This window comes from Somniosus microcephalus, chromosome 6, assembly GCF_052327205.1.
Source record: "Somniosus microcephalus isolate GS21.2 chromosome 6, FLI_Smic_1.0, whole genome shotgun sequence".
NCBI lineage: Eukaryota > Metazoa > Chordata > Chondrichthyes > Squaliformes > Somniosidae > Somniosus > Somniosus microcephalus.
Window position 1 is genome coordinate 167,651,950 of NC_140992.1, and position 26,650 is coordinate 167,678,599.

The 26,650-nt window shown below is 47.2% G+C and overlaps 1 protein-coding gene across 1 annotated transcript in view; it reads right to left on the reverse strand.

The window, feature by feature from the left end:
• The window catches only part of necab2 (N-terminal EF-hand calcium binding protein 2), a 908,814-nt gene that overhangs the window by 37,471 nt on the left and 844,693 nt on the right, over positions 1-26,650 (reverse strand). The window contains exon 8 of the mRNA XM_085992018.1: positions 18,073-18,152. Coding sequence (XP_085848144.1) covers positions 18,073-18,152 — 80 coding nt within the window. The remainder of the gene's footprint in view (positions 1-18,072; positions 18,153-26,650) is intronic.

The window sequence follows — 26,650 nt, forward strand, 5'->3', positions numbered from 1 at the left end:
GAGATTCGTAGGGGGAGGGAGCTCCTGAAGTGGACGAAGCCGCTCCGGATCCGGTTTGATGACACCGTTGCCCACCCAGTAGCCAAGGATGTTGACTGATGGTACTGATTTCACTGATTTGGACTCATTTAAGGTTAAGTTGCGACGACGGAGAACGTCAAAAAATTTCTGGAGATTGGCATCATGCTCCTTCTGGTCATGACCAGCAATGGCGACATTATCTAGATATGGAAAAGTGTCCGTTAAGTTCTCCTGTTTGACTAGGCTATCCATTGCCCATTGAAAGACGGCCACCCCATTGGTGACCCCAAATGGAAGGCGACAAAACTGATAAAGCCGACCATTGGCCTCAAAGGCCGTATACCTTTAGTCAGAGTCCTTTAACGGTACTTGATGATATGCGCTCTTTAAATCAAAAGTTGAAAATACCTTGTAGTTGGCAAGGTTATTGACCATATCATCGATGTGTGGTAGTGGGTAGGCATCCAGGTTGGTATACTGGTTAATAGTTTGCGAGTAATCGATGCAAAAACGATTCTTGTGTTGCTCCAGAGGATTTTTAACAACGATGACTTGAGCCCGCCAGGAAGATGAACATGGCTCAGTGATACCGTCAGCTAAAAGGCAAGAGATTTCTGCCTCGATAAAGGATCGATCATCTTGGCTGAAACGTCGTGATTTAGTGACTATGGGCTTACATCGGGGGGAAAGATTGGCAAACAAGGAGGGCTCATCGAGCAAAGCCACCAAAAGCGCACAATATGGTACTTTGGAAGTAGTAAGCTCCGGCTTTGTCCCTCCAAACTCGAAAGTGAGTCTTTTGTGTTGTTTCTGGAAATCCTGTCCCAGGAGCACATCACTGCATAGGTTTTTGAGCACCCTGAGCCGGGTGGAGAAATAAGTGCGGCCATTGAGAATAGACAAGACAAAAGCTGGAAGAATTGATGGTGTGTCATCAGAGCCATTACAATTTCCCTGTCTGAGGGGTAAATACGCAGTTTTAACTTACTGACAGCCTGCTCACTAATGAAGCTGTCAGAGCTGCATGAGTCAATTAGTGCACTCAAAATGTGTCCATTTACCGAAACCTTCGTGGCTGCATAGGACAGACTTCGGGGAAAAACAGCTGTGATGGGAGGAGGAGCAGTTTTACCCTTGAAAGCTGTAACCTTAGTAGTGGTTTTTGGGGGAGGAGCAGTTTTATAGATAGTAGCTGCAAAACTACCAGGAGCTCTTGACTGGCATACCTTAGAAAAGTGACCTTTCTTGCTGCAATGATTGCAGGTTGCGTTACGAGCAGGACAACATTTCCTATAATGGAATGCACCGCCACAGAAGAAACACTTCCTTCCAGATTGCCAAGATGCCGCTAGGGCGCGGTCCTCATCAGTGAAGGCTTCTAGGGTAGGGTTGTCAACCGCTAGGTTAGAGTCATCATCAGTGAGGGCTTCCGCCCGAGGCCTATCGAAGGAGTCACTAAAAATGATAGCAGCAGCCCGTGCACGTGGTGAATGGCAATAGATTGGGAGAAGGGGAAGTGCAATGAGACCTGGGTGTCCTTGTGCACCAGTCGCTGAAGGTAAGCATGCAGGTGCAGCAGGCGGTTAAGAAGGCAAATGGCATGTTGGCCTTCGTAGCGAGAGGGTTTGAGTACAGGAACAAGCATGTCTTGCTGCAGTTATACAGGGCCTTGGTGAGACCACATCTTGAGTATTGTGCGCAGTTTTGGTCACCTTATCTGAGGAAGGATGTTCTTGCCATGGAAGGAGTTCAGCAAAGACTCACCAGGCTGATACCTGGGATGGCAGGAATGACGTATGAGGAGAGATTGGGTCGATTGGGCTTGTACTCGCTGGAGTTTAGAAGAATGAGAGGGGATCTCATTGAAACTTATAAAATTCTGACAGGACTGGACAGATTAGATGCTGGAAGGATGTTCCCGATGGTCGGGGAGTCCAGAACCAGGGGTCACAGTCTAAGGATAAGGGGTAGGCCATTTAGGACAGAAATGAGGAGGAATTTCTTCACCCAGAGAGTGGTGAACCTGTGGAATTCTCTACCACAGAAGGCAGTAGAGGCCAATACATTTAATATATTCAAGAAGGAGTTGGATATATTTCTTAAGGCTAAAGGGATCAAGGGGTATGGGGAGAAAGCAGGGACCGGGTACTGAATTTGGATGATCAGCCATGATCGCATTGAATGGCGGAGCAGGCTCGAGGGGCCGAATGGCCTATTCCTGCTCCTATCTTCTATGTTTCTATGATAGGTATCTGCATTCCTCTTTGCTAAGTCCAGAGAACATGCCTGATCATAGGCAGCCTGCAACTTGATGGTTTTATTCTCCACTAGACGCTTGTATGAAGGGAGACGCAATCCCATTAATAAAGGAATCACAAATTAACTCCTCCTGGTACTGCTCAGCTGTGACAGCTTTAAGATTACAATCCTTGCTGAGCCTGCGAAGTTTCTGAAGGAATTCGTCAAGTGATTCCCCGGGTTGTTGTCGAGTTGTGACCAGTAGATGCCGAGCAAAAATTTCGTTTGGGGACTTGACATATAGTTGCTGTAGTATTTGGATAGCGGTATCATAGTTAACACAGTCTTCAATATAATCGAACACATGAGGGGATACATAATTAGCAAGCATTCGTAACTTATTAGGAACATTCTCACCACACTCCTCAAGGAAGTTGCTGAAGGCACGATACCAGTGTTTTCATACCTTAGCAGCTTTAAGTGAATTCGGGTCCAGGTCGAGAGGGGCGGGTCTGAGTAGTTTCTCCATGATGGATCGATTACTTCGTCCAAGTTCCCTTCCACGGTTTGAGTCATAGCTGGCAGTTCCCAAAATCATCCAGAGCGCGGAGTCGATATCAAGTTGATTGAATTGACGTAATAAAACTCACTACGCACTTTGTTTGAGTATAAAGCAAGGCTTTAATCAACTTGTTTCAAAACATGGAGGTCTAGTTGTACTTCACTAGTTCCTGTCTTACAAAATGTCCCTGGGCAAGCTGGGCCCACGCCCGATTATTTATACTCCTTGGACAGCGCCACCAGCTGGCCGTCCAGTGTTATTTCCAGAGTTGTTTCTTCATGATGATGAGATTTATAACATTGTGTACATGGCGTTTGACAAAGTACCACATAATAGACTTGTTAGCAAAATTGAAGCCCATGGGATTAAAGGGGCAGTGGCAGCATCGATATGCAATTGGCTAAGGGACAGAAAGCAGAGAGCAGTGGTGAACGGTTGTTTTTCAGACTGGCAGGAAGTTTCCAGGGGCAGTTTTAGGACCACTGCTCTTTTTGATATATATTAATGAGTTGGACTTGGGTATACAGAGAATAATTACAAAGTTTGCAAATGACACAAAACTCAAAAATGTAGTAAACATTGAGGAGGATAGTAACAGACTTCAGGAGGACATAGACAGGATGGTGAAATGGGCAGACACATGGCAGATGCAATTTAATGCAGAGAAGTCTGAAGTAATGCATTGTGGTAGCAAGAAAGAGTAGAAACAATATGAACTAAATGGTACAATTTTAAAGTGGGTGCAGGGACAGAGAGACCTGGGGATGTACGTATAGAAAGAAAGACTTGCAATTCTATAGCGCCTTTCACAACCACCAGACATCTCAAAGCACTTTACAGCCAATAAAGTCTTCTCGGCGTGTAGTCACTGTTGTAACGTGGCAGCACACAGTAAGCTCCCACAAACAGCAATGTGACAATGACCAGATAATCTGTTCTTGTTATGTTGATTGAGGGATAAATATTGGCCAGGACACCAGAGATAACTCCCCTACTCTACTTTGAAATAGGGCCATGGGATCTTTTATGTCCACCTGAGAGAACAGACAGGGCCTCGGTTTAATGTCTCATCTGAAAGACAGCACCTCCAACAGTGCAGCACTCCCTCAGCACTGCACTGGAGTGTCAGCCTGGATTTATGTGCTCAAGCCTCTGGAGTGGGACTTGAACCCACAATCTTCTGACTCAGAGGTGAGAGTGCGACCCACTGATCCACAGCTGACACTGTACAAATCTTTGAAGGTGGCAGGAGAAGTTGATAAGAGTGTTAAAAAAGCAATAGGGCTCCTTGGCTTTATAAACAGAGGCGTAGAGTAGAAAAGCAAGGAGGTTATGCTAAACCTTTGCTAAATCACTGGTTAGGCCCCAGCTGGAGTACTGTTTCAATTCCGGGCACCACACTTTAGGAAGGATGTCAAGGCCTTGGAGAGGGTGCAGAAGAGATTTACCAGAATGGTACCAGGGATGAGGGACTCCAGTTATGTGAAGAGACTGGAGAAGCTGGGATTGTTCTCCTTAGAGCTGAGAAGATTAAGGGGAGATTTAATAGAGGTGCTCAAAATGATGAAAGGTTTTGATCAAGTAAATAAGGAGAAACTTCACTGGTAGGCGGGTCAGTAACCGGTAGACACAAATTTAAGGTAACTGGCAAAAAAGCCAGTTGTGGGGGAGATGATGAGAATTTTTTTTACACAGCGAGTTGTTGTGATCTGGAATGCGCTGCCTGAAAGGGCGGTGGAAGCAGGTTCAATAGTAATTTTCAAAAGGCAATTGGATAAATACTTGAAAAGGAGAACTTGGCAGAGCTGTGGAGAGTGGGACTAATTGGAGAGCTCTTTCAAAGAGCCGGCAAAGGCACAATGGGCCTGATAGCCTCCTTCTGTGCCTGATTCTATTGTTATTATTGCTTCAGACTGTTGAAGAAAGTGAAGATATGCCATACGTTTGAAGGAGAATGTTAAAGATAAAGAAGCCATAACAAAGACAGCTGTCGGCAAGCCATGAGGAAGAGAGAGAAAGGGAAATAAACACCAGCTAGCCATTTATACAGCAGCAAAGAGAGATTTAAAAACAGCTAATTTAGTGATTTTGAGGAGACAGAACTGAAACAGTTCAAAGAAGATGTCACTGAAGAAATAACCTCTCAGTCTCCCGAAGCAGAAGAATTGATCATTCTGATTTTCAAGTTGTATTCCCAGATAAGGTTGTAAGCATCTGCTTCTGTAAAACTGTGGTGTCTTGATGTCAATAAAAACAGTTATTTAGAAACATTTTTCAGCCTCCGTTGATACATACCTCTCATACCGAAAGAGTAGAGAGTTAAGAAAACTCCAATTGAGTGACTGCTCATGTCACAGTAATCCTCCCCCCACCGCCCCCCCCCCGAGCCTCTTTCTGTTCAAACACTGCAGTGTCTTGCAAGATTCATCACCATGGCAATCCAGATCCATTAAAGACTTCCCCGATGTCCGAGTGGATAAATGCCTCACCCGGGTAGTACTGAGCCATACGAACCCCAGCTTCAATCCCTAGTCTGTGCTGGACTTGGGTGATCGCAATGAAGTTGGTAGGTGATGTAGTGTATGTAACCTGTACCACCTTAAGAGGATACCTTAAGGTGATGGACTACTTTTTGATGGCTCCTGTACATTGTAGTACCGGTGGTGACCACACCGGTATATAAACCCTGTGGAGCAAAGTGTATTCCAGTTCAGCCCTGACCCTCAATTACTGAAGACCTGTTTAATTATTTCTGTAGTCTGTGTCCAGTTATTCAGCATAACTGCATTTGGAAACACAGACTCAACAGTGGTGACGAGGATCACAGATCACAGAAACCCCCCAGTGCAGATAGAGGCCATTTCGGCCCGTCGAGCCTGCACCGACACATATCCCACCCAATCCCCGTAACCCCTACACCAACACATATCCCCATTTAATCCCCCTAACTCTAAGGGTCAATTTATCATAGCCAATCAACCTAACCCGCACATCTTTGGACTGTGGGAGGAAACCGGAGCACCCGGAGGAAACCCACGCAAACACGGGGAGAATGTGCAAACTCCACACAGACAGTCGCCCGAGGCTGGATTCGAACCCGGGTCCCTGGCGCTGTGAGGCAACAGTGCTAACCACTATGCCACCGTGCTGCCAGGATGATCTTACCTAGCGGCAGTTGCATCAAAGGAAGCTTCGCCTCTGAAACGGGCGTCGATCAAGGACATCCACCCTCAACATCCTGCTGGGCACTGCATAGCATGGGAGGCAATCGGGAACCCGGGTTGGTTTCTGGCCATGAAGTCAAACATCAGTGAACATCCCTTCGATGACAGCGGCGGGTAAGCCCGATCGAGCGGCACGGGGGGGAAGTCGGCCGAGTTGCCAGTAAGAGAAGGGGAGGGAAACGACGAAAAGGGCGGAGAACATGACCGCAGCCGGTGTCAGGGGCCGGACTGCAATCGGGGCAGAGATGCGCAGCAGCCAGAAAAGCGTTTATGTCCACAAGGACCGCGGGAGCGGCGGGGAACAAGAGCAGCAGCGTAGGGGAAAATAAAGGACTGCTGGGAGGCGAGAACGGCAACACCGCGGTAATCGCCATTTTGAGTCAGCGGGGGAAGAAGACAAGCGCGGGAAAAGCCGCCAAGCGCGGGAAGCCGCCATTTTGAAAAAAATAAAATAAAATAATAATCATTACCGAAGGAAAGGAAACTCAACAAGGATGCCAAAAACGGGTAACATCACTGCTTTTGATAGCGATGTGGAAGATTGGGCCACTTATGTGGAACGCGTCGAAGTTTACTGTACAACGAATGAGGTACCGGAAGATAAGAAAGCACTAACCCTATTAAACTCGATGGGTGCGAAGACGTACGGGTTATTAAGGAACCTTGTAACACCAGATAAACCGGTAGGAAAGAGTTTCGCGGATATTGTTACTATCCTGCAAGAGCATTTAAACCCCACGCCGCTGCTGATAGCGGAACGATTTAAATTCTACAAAAGAATTCAACTTAAAGAGGAAAGCAATGCTGAATTCTTAATCGAACTGCGCAAGTTATCAAAGTACTGTCAGTTCGATACAGGACTAGCAGACGCACTGAGAGATAAGTTTGTGTGTGGGCTCCTAAGGGAAGGAACCCAGAAGCAACTGCTAGAGGAAAAGGATCTTATGCTGGACAAAGCTTTCAGCATTGCAGCATCGCACGAGGCAGCAGCACGAGGCGCTGCAGAGATACAGCAAAGGCCATTGGAATTCAGCACCAATGAAATGGCATTGGGCGCAGTAAAGTGCTATCGTTGCGGAAGGACAACGCATGACCAGAACCAGTGCTGGTTCAAAGATAAAGAATGCAGGCAATGTGGCAAACTTGGTCACATAGTTAGAGTATGCCAGTCAGGAAAGAAGACCAGCAGCAAAAAGTCGCCGCAGGAGAAGTACAAAAAAGTACACAAGGTGACAGAGAACAGTTCGGATGAACAGAAGATGGATTCAGACTCCAGCAGTAAGGAACTGGGTTGTCTAAAAATACATAATGTGGGTAACACAGCAGACCACCAAACTATATGGGTCATGCTTCGGATAGCAGGAGTCCAAGTGAAGATGGAATTGGACACTGGATCGGCATTGACGGTCATGAATAAGCAAGATTACAAAAGGTTATTCTCGCACATTCCCCTGAGGGATATGGAGATTGTATTGAAAACATATACGGGGCAAATAGTATACCCCATCGGAAAGATAAAAGTAAATGTGGTCTACAATGGTAAAGAAAGTCAGGAAATGGACTTGTATGTGTTACCTGATGGAGGTCCGCCACTACTGGGACGGGAATGGATCCGGAGAATAAATGTGGACTGGCATTCCATACAAGCACTGACTGTAGATTCCTGTAAAGAGGACGACGTCAAACCTAAACGACTGTCCAAAATATTGGACGATGCTAAGGAGGTGTTCCAACAGGGACTGGGAAAACTGAAAGGAATTACGGCAAACATCAAGGTTGAAGAACATGCAAACCCAAAATTTTTCAAAGCCAGACCGGTACCTTATGCGATACGACCTGCTGTGGAAGCAGAGCTGGAAGGGCTAGAACGTTCAGGAGTACTGTCAAAGGTGGACTGGAGCGAATGGGCCACACCCATTGTTCCTGTCATGAAGTGTTCGTTGAGCAACAAGCCGGGGGAACCTGGGAAGGTTCGCATCTGTGGCGATTTCAAGATCACTGTTAATCCGGCTCTTCACACGGTGCAATATCCGCTTCCGCGGATTGAAGATATCTTCGCTTCGCTGTCTGGCGGGAAACACTTCACCAAGATAGACCTGGCGCAGGCGTACCTACAGATGGAAGTTGATGAAGCGTCACGCCAGTATCTCACGATCAACACACATAAGGGCTTATATCGGTATAATAGACTGGTTTTTGGAGTGGCATCGGCTCCAGCGAGTTGGCAAAGGGCCATGGAGCAGGTATTGCAGGGAATTCCAGGCACACAATGCTACCTGGATGACATTCTGATTACAGGAGATGATGATAAGGATCACCTCGCGAATTTGGAGCAGGTGCTCACCAGATTGAAAGAATATGGGCTCAGAGTTAATCGCCAGTAATGTGAGTTCTTTCAAAAGTGAATCTCGTACTGCAGCCATGTCATTGACCAGGAGGGGCTCCATAAGTCACCTGACAAGATCGAAGCTGTTGTGAAAGCTCCCGCTCCGGAAAATGTATCCCAGTTGAGGTCGTTCCTTGGGTTGGTTAACTATTACCACAAGTTTCTTCCAAATTTATCCATGGTGTTACACCCGCTGAACACTCTTTTGCAAATGGGAATACCATGGAAGTGGAGCGATGATTGTAAGCGGGCTTTTCAAAAAAGCAAGGCACTGATCACCTCTAAGGAAGTGTTGGCTCACTTTAACCCAACGCTGCCTATTTGCTTAGCTTGTGATGCTTCTCCATATGGTATCGGGGCAGTGCTCTCACATAAGTTTCCAAATGGCTTGGAAAGGCCAGTCGCGTTCGCATCCAGATCATTGACCTCCGCAGAGCGCAACTATGCTCAGATAGATAGGGAGGCTCTCAGCCTCATGTGGGGAGTTAAGAAATTTAACCATTACCTGCAAGGCCAAAAGTTTATGCTGCTGACAGATCACCAGCCGTTGGTTTCCATTTTTAACCCTAAGAAGGGTGTTCCGGTTATGACGGCGCAGAGGCTTCAGAGATGGTCCCTTTTCCTAGGGGCACATCAACATGATATCGAATTCAAAGGTACAAAGCAACATGGTAATGCTGATGGGCTGTCGCGCCTGCCACTACCTACAGCGGAAGAGGCACCGGCAGTTGACCCTGTCGAGATATTTCACTCGACCATCATCGAATGCTTACCAGTCACCAATGCGGGTATTGAGAGAGAGACCCGAAACGACCCGACACTGTCTCGGGTCTACGATTTGACAGTGAAGGGATGGCCAGCACATAGCGACCCACTGTTACCAGCATTCTCAGTTAGACGAGAACAGCTGTCCGTCTGTCAATGAACATTGATGTATGGAACAAGGGTGATTATTCCTCCTAAATTAAGGGAGAGAGTTCTGAAGGAATTGCATGAAGGTCATCTGGGGGGAGTCAAGATGAAAAGCCTTGCTAGGGCTTATGTGTGGTGGCCAGGTATCAACAAACAAATAGAGGATCTGACTAAAAGCTGCTCAGGGTGCCAAAAGGTTCAAAACGCACCTCCAATTGCACCGCTGCATCCGTGGGAATGGCCTTCAACCCCATGGCAACGTGTGCATATCGACTTTGCAGGTCCATTCATGGATTCCATGTTTTTGATAGCAGTAGACGCACATTCTAAATGGCCAGAAGTGATTAAGATGTCGACCACTACCTCTGAAAAGACGATTGCAGTTCTAAGAACCATATTTGCAAGGAATGGGTTGCCGGAACAAATATGTTCAGACAACGGGCCACAGTTCGTGTCAGAAGAATTCCAGAAATTCATGAAAAAGAATGGGGTGAAACACTATACATCTGCCCCATATCATCCGGCTACAAATGGGTTGGCCGAGAGATTTGTACAAACGTTCAAAAAGGCGATAAAGGCCATGAGCGAAGACCATATTCCACTACAACACAAGGTGGACAATTTCCTGATGGCATATCGAAACGCCACGCATGCAGTGACAAATCAAAGCCCTGCCATAATGTTCTATAACAGGAGGTTGCGGTCCCGGTTGGATTTGTTAAAACCCAATGTGCGTAGGGAAGTCGAAAACAAGCAATTCCAGCACGTAAATAACAAGGCCACTCGGAGTTTCGAAATAGGACAACCAGTGTTGGCCAGGGACTATAGGAATGATAAATGGCAATCCGGAACAATTCGTGCCCGACAAGGACCCTTGATGTACACGGTAGACGTTGGAGAGAACGTAATACGACGTCATGCTGACCAACTTGTGGAATCGAGAACAAGGGTCGACCCCATGTCTACGGCAGAGACACCAGTTGAAGAAGTTATTGAGCCTGTAGCATCTACCTCAGACTCGAACGTACATGATGATGTTCAATCCATAGGAGATCAAATGGATGAGTCACCCCAGCAACGAGAACCAGAGACCCCTGAAAGGCGTTATCCAGCCCGGATCAGGAGGCCTCCTCAGAGACTGAATCTTTGAACAGTTTTGTGTGAAAGTTGTATATATGTTATCCATGTAATGTTTAAATTGGGGTGTACACAGTTAAGCTAAAAGGGGAGGAATTGTAGTGTATGTAACCTGTACCACCTTAAGAGGATACCTTAAGGTGATGGACTACTTTTTGATGGCTCCTGTACATTGTAGTACCGGTGGTGACCGCACCGGTATATAAACCCTGTGGAGCAAAGTGTATTCCAGTTCAGCCCTGACCCACAATTACTAAAGACCTGTTTAATTATTTCTGTAGTCTGTGTCCAGTTATTCAGCATAACTACATTCGGAAACACAGACTCAACAGGTGAGGCACTGCAATTAGCCACAGAATCCCTAGGCTGGAGAGAGGTCAATCAGCCCGTGACCTCTTTTGCCAAAAATGTGCCAAAATGGATTTTTGCCTCGGTTGCCTGAGTTGCATTTTTTTAACTTCTAACATTTCTGGAATGCTAGCTTTAATATATGAACAGTTAACTCCTCAAGCTGCAGGCAGCACTTTTTTTCTCAACAGTAAGCTAGCAGCCTGGTTCCAGTAGTGATTTGGTTGTAAGAGGGAGGGCCGCTATGCACAGTCACATATATCTAGGGGGAAAAATTTGGTTGCTTTTCGTCTCCCGTTAGCGCCCTAAGAGGGTGCAAAGCAACTAGTATCCGGGCGCAGCGATGTTTGCGCCGCTCGTGAAATTGACCAGACATTTTGCGGCGGCGCTAAACGCTACCGCCACAATCTCCTGCGCCCGCAGATCGTGACGTCAGTCGACCATGCAGCACCCCGGTAGTGCCCCGGACCGGATATTGAGTGGCGCCCCCTGCCTTTCCACCTGCCACTAGCAACAACAGGTTGAGGGGAACGTTTTGCAGTCGGGAAGGGACTGGGGGAGCGCTACTTAAAGGTGGCCGCTTCCTGCCTTTTATTGTCGGCGACATTTTTGCACCACGCATTCTGAGAGAGAGAGACTTCTAGAGAGATTCAACGCTGTGTGAAGGAGTTTTGGGTACTGAGCAGCACTTTGCAGGTTCATTTTGATTTGACCTTCCTTGCATCGATTTAGAAGAGTCTATGGTGGCTGCACTCTGAGCTCTTTCCCTGGGTCTCTCCATTGTTCTTTCCAGCAGAATTGATGTACCGGTCTCTCCAGGCCAAGATTCAAGGCTGCAATGAGCAGGGTGTGGATGGAGAGCAAGATCGACCCCTTTAAGAACTGGCCGGCGCCAGTGTGTCTGTGTTCCATTGCTGACTGATATCACATGAGCTTCGCCAGCGCCCTGAGGTAGTGCCTTGCTCCTCGGCGTTAGCGCTTTAAGAGAGGTGTGTAGGGCCTGATTTAGCGCTCCAATCACCTCCAGGGGCGATAGAAGCCAAGTTTGCAGTTGGAGGCGATAATTAGTGCCAGGCGCTAAACTTTGTGCCCGGCCGATAATTGCGCCCCAAACGGGGTGATACCGAATTTCTCCCCCCTAGAATTCATGTTCGGGTTCTCCCGATCTCCCACTGTAACTTTGGCGGAAACCCTGGAAACATGCCCGTTTATGTATTTCTCCAACTTTTGCAATTAAGGCAGGAGATCGGAGACCCCCCTGGAAATTCCAGGCAACACTGGAGAGTTCAGGGTGTCATTCTATTCGAATCACACTGGGGGCTGTCAGAGGATCTGAGTTAACTTCCACGTTAATTAACATGTTATTTCTTTTGCCAGTTAACGCTTCTAACACTTTAATCACAGATGCTGCTCAAAATAATACCAGGGTTCAAATACAAAAGGAGCTCAAATGTTTTCAACTACATTGTTTTTAAACAACACCTAACGTTCCTCTTGTGTTTTCAAATTAAAAGTATAAAATTATTTCAGTTTACATGACAATTGAATCCCCTGCTACCTGCCCTGGTCACCACTGCTTCCCTGCTATCCAGCCCCTTGTGGCAGGAATAGTAGGAACAGGTAATCAGAAAAAATAAAGTCAGGGTGCAATAGCACTTGTCCCTTGATGTTGGGTGGCTCGGGGGGCGGGGGATGTGGGGTGTGGGTGATGGTGGTGCGAGTCTGGGTGGGCTGATCAGACAGAAAGAAGCCGGTTAGGTTGGGTGAGGCGGAGAGGATGGATGGGGCAGAGTAGGGTAGAGAGCCAACCTTAAGAACAGGGACGAGAGCTAAAAATAAAAGCAGTCGAAAGAAAAATAAGGTAAAGTTAAACTAAAGCGTTACAGAGTGAAGCATTAAACGTGAACGGCTTGTGAATGTGGAGTCTATTTATTTTTTAAACTATCTGATGGTTAATTGGACAGAAAGTCGATTAATTGTAATTACTGTCAACCTGAGTTTGGGTATCACAGAAGTATTCTTTGCAGTTTAGTTTATGTTTTTCTGTAGTACCCATGGATTGGCGGGTAGCTAATGTTACCCCACTGTTTAAAAAAGGTGGTAGAGAGAAAACAGGGAATTACAGACCGGTAAGCCTGACATCGGTAGTGGGGAAAATGCTAGAGTCCATTATAAAGGATGTAATAGCAGAGCACTTGGAAAAAAGTGACCGGATCGGACAAAGTCAACATGGCTTTACAAAAGGTAAATCATGCTTGACTAATCTACTGGAATTTTTTGAGGATGTAACTGGTAAAATAGATAAGGGAGAACCAGTGGACTTGAAAGAGATTGTTGCAGTAATTGTAGCAATTAAATATGCAATTAAAACCAAGATTAACTGAGACTAACATTTTTAATTGAGAGAGTAATGGCGATTATTTTTGTTAATTGCTTGACAGCTGTAATCCACACAGCTGGGGGCTTAGCCTGGCAGAGAATGTGTCCCCACTCAGGTAAGTCCTCACCTCAGGCCAGTGCCTTTCAGCAACAGCTCAGTAGGCCAATCACAGACCCCCATCTCACGGGCAGGTCACAGAGAGGCAGGGGTCTCTCTTCCAATCACAGCAGCCCCGACTCTAACCTAAATCAGGCCGGGTTCAGATCAAATCTACTGGCTTCAGTGGAGTGTAAACATAAAAACGGGCCTCCGGCCCGAACCAGCCCCGTTCCCGCCAAACGTGTTAGGTTAAAATCGAGGCTCGCATGGCTGTGGTTTTGCCAACCAGCAGGAAGAAGGTCGTCTGTATTTTAAAGCCTGAACCAGCTTGGTGCGAAGGATTAAGCTCGAGAAGCAGTTCTTCTCTCTTAGAGCCCATACTTCATGAGATGGTAACGAATAAACTTGCATTTATACAACGCCTTTCATGACTTCAGAATGTCCTGAAGCACTTCATAGCCAATGAAATACCTTTGAAGTGTCGTCACTGTTGTGGTGTAGGAAACGCAGCAGCCAATTTACGCACAGCAACCTAATAATGACCTGGTAATCTGTATTGGTGATGTTGGTTGAGGGACAAATATTGGTCAGGACACCGGGGAGAACTCCCCTGCTCTTCTTCAAAATAATTCGTGGGATCTTTTACATCCACCTCAGAGGGCAGAAGGGCCTCGATTTAACGTCTCATCCGAAAGTTGTGTCTTTTTTGTTTTTCACATGGAGGATATAGGGAACGTGATTGCTCCCACTGTGAAAACTGTAGTGTTCTTTCATATATTTTATGTAAATAAACCAGCCGATGGTCTGGATACTGTGCCTTGCCTCCACAGAGTGTATTTCAGCCTAGATTATATAAACAGAGGAAAATTCGACATGCGCCATGTGTGATATTTCAGTAGCCGGTGCACAGTAAAGGCTCTCTGTTACAATCCCTGCACTGTGTTACCATTTAACTAAATTTGTGCAAAAAAGGGTGCACTCCCGGTTATAAGGTACATGAGGTCCACTTGTGGGAGTTACCGGTGACACTCAATCTGGGCAAATATCCAGCGTAAAATCTCAAAGATTATAAGGAATTGCTGGGAATTGTGTGTATGTATGAGGTCAGAGTCAGGCACGGCTGTGTGATGTTTCCTATAGTCGAATAGCCTGCCAAAGCTCGCTGATCACGGGGGAAGACTGACCATATGGGCTGCTCTACCACAGGAGATAAATTCATGGGGGGGCCTAAAGCAATGGCTTTCATATCTGCAAGGGGTTAATGTTTCTGGCTCTTTACGGATGCTATCTTCTGCCCCAGCGACAGGTTAGCTGCTGTTTCATACCCAGTATATGAAAAGTATTTTTCAAATGGCAGTGGTTTAGATTCTGTCAGATAAAAGGAACATTTTTGGTGTCACGTCATTAAATATAATGAGGCACTTCAGAAAAGGCTTTATTTCATTTCTTCTATGAATTTCACTGTTAGAGCATTGCGAAAGTCCTGAGGTCGTGAAAGTTGCTCAATAAATGTAAGTTCTTTCTTTTCAATTCCTTAACCACCTCAGTATTCCTTTTAATGCCACGTATCTCAAGTTTTATTATAAGCCTCTTACGTGGCACCTTATCACATGCCTTCACAAAGTCAATGCATACAAATTCCATCAAATTTGCTTAATGCGTGCACTCCAAGATTTCCTTAAACATTTCAATCAGATTAGTCAAACGTGACCTTCCCTTTACAATGTTGACTGCTCCAGATGAGCCCTTGCCTTTACAAAGATTCACTCATTTTATCCAGCATTATGAGCTCTAGATGTTTAACTGCAGCAGAGGCCTATAATTTTCTGGCATGCCCTTTCCCCCTTTCCTAAACAGGGATATAACTATCCCACCTCCCATCTTTGAGATTGTTTCTCCTTCCAAGAATTATTGGACAAATCGGATGAGTGCCCCCGCTGTCTCGTCCCCTTCCTCCTACAGTATTACTCCTGTGTCTGGGGATTCTTCCTCAATTCCAATATTTCACATGTGATAGGCAGTTCCGCAAGTGCAACGGGTTTGGGTGGAATCCACCCAGTTCACAGTGGGTGTGGGCCCACAGCACAAAACTGACACTAATTCAGCATCAATTGGTGATCTCACTGAAAGAGGCTGGTGTGGGAAATGCAAAAAGAATTAATGGTGCAATAGAGGGCATTCTTCTCAGGATGGGGCTGAAGTTATTGGCCCAGAACTTGGTGTCGGGGGCATGCCGCGCGTGCAAGCCCCCGATGTGCACTCACCCTGCGCGCCCGCAGTGGATTTCCTTTCAGTGGCCCGGTTCTGATGTCGGCGCGCTGTGCTAACCTGACCCAGCGGCGTAGTTAGTGCAATGTGCCGGCTGGGATCAGGTGAGCACTGTTCAGCCAATCAGGGGAGGGGAAACTTCATTCATAAGTTTGAGAGTAAGAACTGTCAAACTCATGAGAAGTACTGCACCCCAAAACACTACTTAAACTTTAAATAAAATTTTAAAAAACACCCCAATCATTAAATTAAGTATAAATAAGTTTAAAAAAATAATTTAAACAATAATTTTTTTTTTTGAAAAAAATAAATTTTTAATAAAAAGGGTCTAAAACTAAACTTACCTTATTGTAGATTCTTTAAAATAATAAACCTGTGGAAAAAGAAATTCTAAATTGCACTAAAACACCACTTACCTGTAAAAATAAATACTTACGTGTGCTTTTTACAAGCGTAAAGACCGGAGGCCTTTACACATGCACAAATCCCCCAAAACAGAGGAAATCCAAGACGCACGCGCTGCCCCCTACAGCGCACGTGCTAGCCTCTTCACCTCTTGGGTGAGAGGAGAGGAAATGCCGGTTTTCAGCGCATGCGCTGTGCATGCTGAAAACCCGCATTTCCTCTGGCCAGACGCGTGAGTACCCCTTCCGTACTCACGCGTTTGGGGAGGAATTTCTGCCCCAATATTAGGACAGTGTAGAGGGAGCTTTACTCTGTATCTAACCTGTGCTGTACTCACCCTGGGAGTGTTTGATGGGACAGTGTAGAGGGAGCTTTACTCTGTATCTAACCTGTGCTGTACTCACCCTGGGAGTGTTTGATGGGACAGTGTAGAGGGCGCTTTACTCTGCATCTAACACGTGCTGTACCTGCCCTGGGAGTGTTTAATGGACAGTGTAGAGGGTGCTTTACTCTGTATCTAACCCGTGCTGTACCTGCCCTGGGAGTGTTTGATGGGACAGTGTAGAGGGAGCTTTACTCTGTATCTAACCCCGTGCTGTACCTGCCCTGGGAGTGTTTGATGGGACAGTGTAGAGGGAGATTTACTCTGTATCTAACCTGTGCAGTATGTGCCCTGTGAGTGTTTGATGGGACAGTGTAGAGGGAGCTTTACTCTGTATCGAACCTGTGCTGTACCTGCCCTGAGAGTGTTTGTTGGGACAGTACAGCACAGGTTAGATACAGAATAAAGTTCCCTCTACATTGTTCATTTATATATTTCTGTAAATAGGTCAGCTTTGCCCCCTGACCATCGTGGTCTCATTGTCTTCAGGCCCTTCTAGTCAGTGGCATAGAGCTGTAGTTGTAGGGGCTCCATCTCTTTTGATGGAGCAGTTCTACAGGCAACCACCAAGCACTGCATGATCAGCATATTTCATGCCCTTAGATCCCTGGGACAAGCTGCAATCTGGGCCTACAATGCCAGAGAAAAGCCCCAATCTGGGCCTACAATGCCAGAGAAAAGCCCCAATCTGGGCCTACAATGCCAGAGAAAAGCCCCAATCTGGGCCGACAATGCCAGAGAAAAGCCTAGAGCTGGGCCTACAGTGACTGAGAAAAGCTCAAAGCTGTGTCCGATCTTTGAACCATTTTGCACCTGATTAAAAATAGTGGATAAGGGAATGGGTCACAAACGTGTCTAGTGTTCATTCATCAGTGCATTCTGGGCTGATGTCATTTGGAATTCACAACCTCAGCATATCCCAAAGCACTTTACAACCAATGAAGTACTTTTTTTGTAAGTGTAGGCACTGTTGTAATGTAGCAAATGCGGCAGCCAATTCATGCACAGCAAGATCCCACGAACAGCAATGAGATAAATGACCAAATAATCTTTTTTTAGTGATGTTGGTTGAGGGATAAATGTTGGCCAGGACACTGGGGAGAACTCACTGACTCTTCCTGGAAATAGTGCCATGGGATCTTTTACATCCACCTGAGAGGGCTGACGGGCCTTCGATTTAACAGTGTAAGAGCATGGGTTTCCTCCCCAATATAACAGCTCCATTCTCCTGACGTGCCATTGAAAGAAAGAGGGGGTTCAACAGATGAAGCCACCCGACCCTAGGAAAGCCTGCTCCTGGGGAGGGAATGGGGGTGCAGTGGGGTGGGGGGGGTGGGAACTCGCTGCACATCCAGCTGGTATTGGGGTGTCCTGAAGTACAGAGGGGTGAGTCAGCAGCCCCCAGTGTAGTGTGAACCTCCGCCTGAATTGTGTTTGATGGAACTCCAACCCCACCAGTGGTATCACAGAACGGCCTTGCATTGGTGAGGGGGACCCATTCTTCTGAGCACTCCTCTACCTGAGTACAAATTGGGGGAGTATTTTCAAGAGAAAAGCTCCACTGCTCCCTCGGACTTTCCATCCGCCCTTCAAATGCTGGTGTCCCAATGCTGCAGTGGCCAGGGTTAGCACTTGCCCAGGATCAACTCAAGTAAGTTGGCAGAGATCATATTTGACCCCAGCCTGTCAGCCCCCTGCTCTGTTCCTTACCTTATTCTCCAGGCGGCCAATCAGCTCAGCCAATCTGTTGATCTGCGATTCAAGTCCTTCTTCTCTGCTGGGCGGTAGAGCTGATGGGGAACACACACACTCTTCATGGTTACAATCTTTCCCTTCCAGAAACCGCGCACATATTAGCTCCAGCGAATGCTCGGTGGGTCGATGCACCGCCCGACGTGATACTTCCCCACAAACAGCTGAAGATTCCTGGATCGACTCCTGGTCTGTGCTGAGTTACCTGATCTTGCGCCCGGCCTCATTTGACTCAGCGTCTCATAGCTGAGGAGAAGGACGAGAAAATCACCAGGTTTCCCTCTCCTGATGGTTATCTGGAAACGCTATCAGGTTCTGTATCGGACCCATGCTGTACCTGCCCTGTGGGGGTTGATGGATCAATGTAGATACAGAACAAAGCTCCCTCTACACTGTCCCATCAAACACTCCCAGGAGCAGGTAGAACATGAGTTAGATACAGAGTAAAGCTCCTTCTACACTGTCCCATCAAACAATCCCAGCAGCAGGTACAGGACGGGTTAGATACAAAGTAAGCTCCCTCTACACTGTCCCATCAATCACTCCCAAGGCTGGTACAGCACGGGTTAGATACAGAGTAAAGCTGCCTCTACACTATCCCATCAAACACTCCCAGGGCAGATACAGCACGGGTTAGATACAGAGTAAAGCTGCCTCTACACTATCCCATCAAACACTCCCAGGGCAGATACAGCACAGGTTAGGTACAGAGTAATGCTCCCTCTACACTATCCCATCAAACACTCCCAGGGCAGATACAGCACGGGTTAGATACAGAGTAAAGCTCCCTCTATACTGTCCCAACAAACACTCCCAGTGCAGGTATAGCACGGGTTAGTTACAGAGTAAAGCTCCCTCTACACTGTCCCAACAAACTCTCCCAGGGCAGGTACAGCATGGATAGATACTGAGTAAAGCTTCTTCTACACCGTCCCATCAAACACTCCCAGGGCAGGTACAGCTGGGTTCGAGCACAGATTAAGTCTCACAATACATTGTCTCCTAATGGGTCAGTTGGCAAATTTGTTTGACTGAGCCACACAGAACAGAAGCTCCCTGGTTACAATTCTCATCCTGGTGTGGGAATCTTTTCATAGCCTCGGCCCTGCCTATCTCTTTAACCTCCTCCACACCTACAACCCCCGAGATCTCAGCATTCCTCTAATTCTGGCATCTTGTATACCCTCGACCTCCATTGCTCCACCACTGGTGGCCGCGCCATCAACTACCTAGGCCCTAAGCTCTGAAATTCCCTCCCTAAACCTCACTGCCTTGCGATCTTCCTTCTCCTTTAAGATCCTCCTAAAACCTACCTCTTTGCCCAAGCATTTGGTCACCAGTCCTAATGTTTCCTTCTTTGCCTTAGAGGGCAGTTGTCAATTTTGGTGTCTGATTACGATCTTGTGAAGCACCTTGAGACATTTTCTGTTGAATAAATGCCCTTTAGGAGAAAAGGCGAATTAAAAATAAATGCAAGTTGTTGTTATAAAGGGATACTCTCCTCAGAAGAAAGTATCTGGGAGACAGTATTGCAATATCTCATAAAGGGGTTTTGTAGTCAGGAGAAAGTGTATGGGAAACGGTTTTGAATTATCTGTTAAGGGGCAATGTCTTCGAGAGAAAGTGGGAGACAGTTTTGCACTTGTGAAGAGAGATTAGTCACCCATCATCGTGTTGAAATGACACTCAAATGATGATACGAAGGGTGTTCATCAAAGATTAGTGCTAAACGAATAAAGACACTGCCCCTTTAACTCCAGCCTCCATAGATTGCCCCTCGCCCACATACATACCACAGGCTAACAAAAAGTATGGTGAAGATCTATTTAAAAACAAATCTGAGTCAGAGAGACTGTGTGATATAAAATATTATTTAGTGCAACATACAGAGTTCAAGTGATTTAATTATATCAAGATTCTAAGTGTCATTACTAAACAATTATACCTTCTGAATCTGATGACTCTTTCTATTCCCCTTCCCCCTCCTCACAGTCTGCAGACAGAAAACCAATCAATCCAGCCCACTAAACACGGACTGATATAATCACACTTTATTACAGGGAATCGCTTCACCTCACTCTTTAACATAAAGTCAAGGTAGATTCATTCTACCCCGGATTGTAAATGTATTAAGCTTGCCAATTGCTATATTTTGAAAGTGATGATGGCAATGTTTAAATGCAGTGAGCAGTGCTGCTCTATTTCCAGTTGAACCCGCCTCGTCTCCTGAAGGTGCAGACTCTTCTGGAGAACAGCCCCATGGGGCAAAGCACTGAATCTAGAGCTGTGAGCGTGGACAGTGAGAGTCAGCGGCAGTCACAACTGAGCCTGGTCCTCTCCTCCCCCAACACAACTGACATGCACATTCCAATAGGGGTGAGTGGATACAGAAAGCACACACATGGTATTCCCCGTCTTACCTCAGGGATTCGAAGGCCAGTTCCAGATCCAGAATTGTGCCGAATTTACGGTGGCATGCGTATGCCTCAGGCACAGTCACACACTTACCTCAGTCACTGTGACACACTTACCCCAGTCACATTGACACACTTACCTCAGTCACTGTGACACACTTACCCTGTCACTGTCAAACACAAACTTAACCCAGTCACTGCAACACACACTTACCTCAATCACTGTGACACACTTACCCCAGTCACAGTGAAACACACTTACCCCAGTCACTGTGACACACTTACCACAGCCACTGTGAGACACTTACCCGAGTCACAGAAACACAAACTTACCCCAGTCACTGAACACACTCACCCCAGTCACACTGGCACACACTTACCCCAGTCAGTGTAACACACATTTACCCCAGTCACTGTAACATACACTTATCCCAGTTACAATAACACACAATTACACCAGTCAGTGTAACACACACTTACCCTAGTCAATGTAACACACACCAACACCAGTGACTGCGACACACACTTACCCCAGTCACTTTGACACTCACTTACCCCAGTCATTTTAACACACACTTACCCCAGTCATTGTAACACACCCTTACACCAGCCACTGTGCAACACAGTAACCCAGTCCCTGCAACACACACTTAAACCAGTCACTGTGACTCCCACATACCACATTCATGGTAAAACATACATACCGCAGTCAGTATAACACACACTTACCCCAGTCACTGTGACTCACACATAGCACATTCACTGTAAATCACACTTACCCCAGTCAGCATAACACACACTTACCCCAGTCACTGTGACACACACTTACCACAGTCACTGTGGCACACACTTACCCCAGTCACTGCAACACACACTTACTCCAGTCACTGTGGCACACACTTACCCCAGTCACTCTGGCACACACTTACCCCATTCACTCTGACACACACTTACCCCAGTCGCTGTAACACACAGTTACCCCAGTCACTGTGGCACACACTTACCCCAGTTACTGAAACACACACTTACCCCAGTCAGTATAACACAAATTACCCCAGTCACTGTAACACACACTTACCCCAGTCACTGTAACACACACTTACCCCAGTCACTGTGCCACACACTTACCCCAGTCACTGAAACACACATTTACCCCAGTCAGTATAACACACACTTACCCCAGTCAACGTAAAACACACTTACCACAGTCACTGTGACACACACTTACCCCAGTCAGTACAACAAAAATTACCCCAGTCACTGTGACACACACTTACCACAGTCACTGTGGCACACACTTACCCAGTCACTGTAACACACACTTACCCCAGTCACTGTGACTCACACATAGCACATTCACTGTAAAACACACTTAGCCCAGACAGTATAACACACCCTTACACCAGTCACTGTGCAACACAGTAACCCAGTCACTGCAACATACACTTACCCTAGTTACTGTGACTCACGCTTTCCACAGGCCCTGTAACACACATTTACCCCAGTCAGTATAACACACATTTTCCCCAGCCACTGTAACACACACTTAGCCGAGTCAACGTAACACACACTTACCACAGTGACTGTGACACACACTTACCCCAGTCACTTTGACACTCACTTACCCCAGTCATTGTAACACACACTTACCCCAGTCATTGTAACACACCCTTACACCAGTCACTGTGCAACACAGTAACCCAGTCACTGCAACACACACTTACCCCAGTCACTGTGACTCACACTTACCACATTCACTGTAAAACACACTTACCCCAGTCAGTATAACACACACTTACCCCAATCACTGTGACACACACATACGCCAGTCACTGTAACACACACTTACCCCAGTCACTGTGGCACACACTTAAACCAGTCACTGTGGCACACACTTACCCCATTCACTGTGACACACACTTACCCCAGTCACTGTAACACACACTTACCACAGTCACTGAAACACACACTTACCCCAGTCAGTGTAACACAAATTACCCCAGTCACTGTGACACACACTTACCACAGTCACTGTAACACACACTTACCCCAGTCAACGTAACACACACTTACCCCAGTCACTGTCACACACACTTACCCCAGTCAGTACGACAAAATTACCCCAGTCACTGTGACACACACTTACCACAGTCACTGTGACACACACTTACCACAGTCACTGTGACACACACTTACCCAGTCACTGTAACACACACTTACCCCAGTCACTATGACTCACACTTACCATATTCACTGTAAAACAAACTTACCCCAGTCAGTATAACACACACTTACCCCAGTCACTGTGACTCACACTTACTCCTGTCACTGTGACTCACACTTACCATATTCACTGTAAAACACACTTAGCCCAGACAGTATAACACACACTTACCCCTGTCACTGTGACTCACACTTGCCACATTCACTGTAAAACACACTTACCCCAGTCAGTATAACACACACTTACCCCAGTCACTGTGCCACACCCTTAACCCATTCACTGTGACACACACTTACCCCAGTTGCTGTCACACACACTTATGCCAGTCCCTGTAACACACACTTACCCCAGTCACTGTGACACACACTTACCCCAGTCACTGTGAAACACATTTACCCCGTCACAGTAACACACACTTACCCCAGTCACTGTCACACAAACTTACCCCAGTCACTGTGACACACCCTTACCCCAGTCACTCTGCCACACAGTTACCCAGTCACTGTAACACACACTTACCCTTGTCACTGTGACTCAAACTTACCACATTCACTGTAAAACACACTTACCCCAGTCAGTATAACACACACTTACCCCAGTCACTGTGCCACACACTTACCCCATTCACTGTGACACACACTTACCCCAGTTGCTGTCACACACACTTACCACAGTCACTGTAACACACACTTACCCCAGTCACTGTCACACACACTTACCCCAGTCAGTACAACAAAAATTACCCCAGTCACTGTGACACACACTTACCACAGTCACTGTGACACACACTTACCACAGTCACTGTGACACACACTTACCACAGTCACTGTGACACACACTTACCACAGTCACTGTGACACACACTTACCCAGTCACTGTAACACACACTTACCCCAGTCAGTATAACACACACTTACCCCAGTCACTGTGACTCACACTTACCCCATTCACTGTGACACACACTTACCCCAGTTGCTGTCACACACACTTATGCCAGTCACTGTAACACACACTTACTCCAGTAACTGTGACTCACACTTACCACAGTCCCTGTAACACACACTTACCCCAGTCAGTATAACACACACTTTCCCCAGTCACTGTGACTCACACTTACCACAGTCACTGTAACACACACTTAGCCCCGTCAGTATAACACACACTTACCCCAATCACTGTGACACATACTTACGCCAGTCACTGTAACACACACTTACCACAGTCACTATGACTCACACTTACCCCAGTCACTGTGACACTCACTTACCCCAGTCACTGTGATACTCACTTACCCCAGTCACTGTGACACTCACTTACCCCAGTCACTGTAAAATACACTTACCCCTGTCACTGTAACACACACTTACCCCAGTCACTGTTACACACACTTACCCCAGTCACTGTGGCACACACTTATCCCAGTCACGGTGAAACACATTTACCCCTGTCACTGTGGCACACAGTTACCCCAGTCACTGTAACACACACTTACCCCAGTCACTGTAACACACACTTACCCCAGTCACTGTAACTCACACTTACCCCAGTCACTGTAACACACACTTACCCCAGTCACTGTAACTCACACTTACCCCAGTCAGTATAACACACACTTATTCATAGTCATAGAGTCATAGGCCTAGAAATTCAGTTAGGGGCGCCCAGCTCGCCTGGGCGCCGGAATTACCGCTGCACGCGGAGCCACTTGCGCCAGCGGGAAATTCACTTTCAATGCCCCAAGTGGAAGCCGGCCGCTAAACAAGGGTTTCGGCGCCCCGCTTGGGGCGCTGAAACTGAATATCGGCGTGCAAAGTGCCGCAGCGCCACCCGCTGCGGCACGGCAGCCTGCGGTACTGCAGGCCTTCCTCTCAGTCTTATGGGGGAGGTGCCTGCAACAGCGCGATCCCCGCTCGCGAGTGCCGGCAAATGAGCCCGGCACCAAGGAGAAGTGCCGGGCTCTCTGGAAACAGCCGGCAATGCCGCGGGGGGGGCGGGTGTAGGAGGCCGGGGAAGGAGGTGCGGGCAGGCGGCCGCCGAAATAGCGGCCGGCCGCACCTCCACCTTAACTCGCCCCAGTACCGGCACAGGTAGGCCCCGTGTACCGGTCGCTGTTTGCGGCCGGCGCGGGCGAAGCGGCAGCAACCAAATATGGCCAGCGGGGCGATAGCGGGGCGCTGCGCACACCGATGATGTCATCGGTGGCGGCACAGCGCTAATGGCTAACGCCGCCATTAGCGCCCCGCTAAATATCGCGGTAGGTTTGCACAGTGGCGCAAAAGCCCTCTTTGGGCGCAAACTGGTGGCGCAGGCCACTGAATTTCTAGGCCATAGAGTTATACAGCACAGAAAGAGGCCCTTCGGCCCATCGTGTCTGCGCCGTCCATCAAGCCCTGTCTAATCTAATCCCATTTTCCAGCATTTGGTCCATAGCCTTGTATGCAATGGCATTTCAAGTGCTCATCCAAATGCTTCTTGAATGTTGTGAGGGTTCCTGCCTCTACCACCCTTTCAGTCAGTGAGTTCCAGACTCCAACCACCCTCTGGGTGAAAAAGTTCTTCCTCAAATCCCCTCTAAACCTCCTGCCCCTTACCTTGAATCTATGCCCCCTTGTTATTGACCCCCCTACTAAGGGGAAAAGTTCCTCTTTATCTACCCTATCTATGCCCCTCATCATTTTGTACACTTCAATCAGGTCCCCCCTCAGCCTTCTTTGCTCCAAGGAAAACAACCCCAGCCTGTTTAGTCTTTCTTCATAGCTGAGGCGCTCCATCCCAGGTAACATCCTGGTGAATCTTCTCTGCACCCTCTCCAAAGCAATCACATCCTTCCTATAGTGAGGCGACCAGAACTGCACACAGTACTCCAGCTGTGGCCTTACCAGCGTTTTGTACAGCTCCATCATAACCTCCCTGCTCTTATATTCTATGCCTCGGCTAATGAAGGCAAGTATCCCATATGCCTTTTTAACCACCTTATCTACCTGATCCGCTGCCTTCAGGGATCTATGTACATGTACACCAAGGTCCCTCTGAACCTCTGTACTTCCTAGGGCCCTACCACTCATTGTGTATTCCCTTGCCTTACTTGTCCGTCCAAAATGCATCATCTCGCACTTTTCAGGGTTAAATTCCTTTTGCCACTTTTCCGCCCATCTGACCAACCCGTTTATATCGTCCTGTAGCCTGAGGCTTTCCTCCTCGCAATTTACCACCCCACCAATTTTCGTGTCATCTGCGAACTTACTGATCATACCTTTTACATTCTCATCCAAATCATTTATGTAGGTCACAAACAGCAAGGGACCCAGCACCGATCCCTGAGGTACCCCACTGGACACAGGCTTCCAGTCACAAAAGCAACCTTCGACCATCACCCTCTGCCTCCTGCCACTCAGCCAGTTTAGGATCCAACGTGCCAAGGCACCCTGGATCCCATGGGCTCTTACCTTCTTGACCAGTCTCCTATGCGGGACTTTGTCAAAAGCCTTACTGAAGTCCATGTATATCACATCCACAGCATTTCCCTCATCCACACACCTAGTCACCCCCTCGAAAAATTCAATCAGATTGGTCAGACATGATTTACCCTTGACAAAGCCATGCTGACTATCCCCGATTAATCCTTGCCTCTCCAAGTGGAGACTAATTTTGTCCCTCAGAATTTTTTCCAATAATTTCCCTACCACAGATGTTAGGCTCACTGGCCTGTAATTCCCTGGTTTATCCCTGCTACCCTTCTTGAATAATGGTACTACGTTAGCTGTTCTCCAGTCCTCTGGTACATCCCCTGTGGCCAGAGAGGTTCTGAAAATTTGTGTCAGAGCCCCTGCAATCTCCTCCTTTGCCTCACACAGCAGCCTGGGATACATCTCGTCCGGGCCTGGGGATTTATCCACTT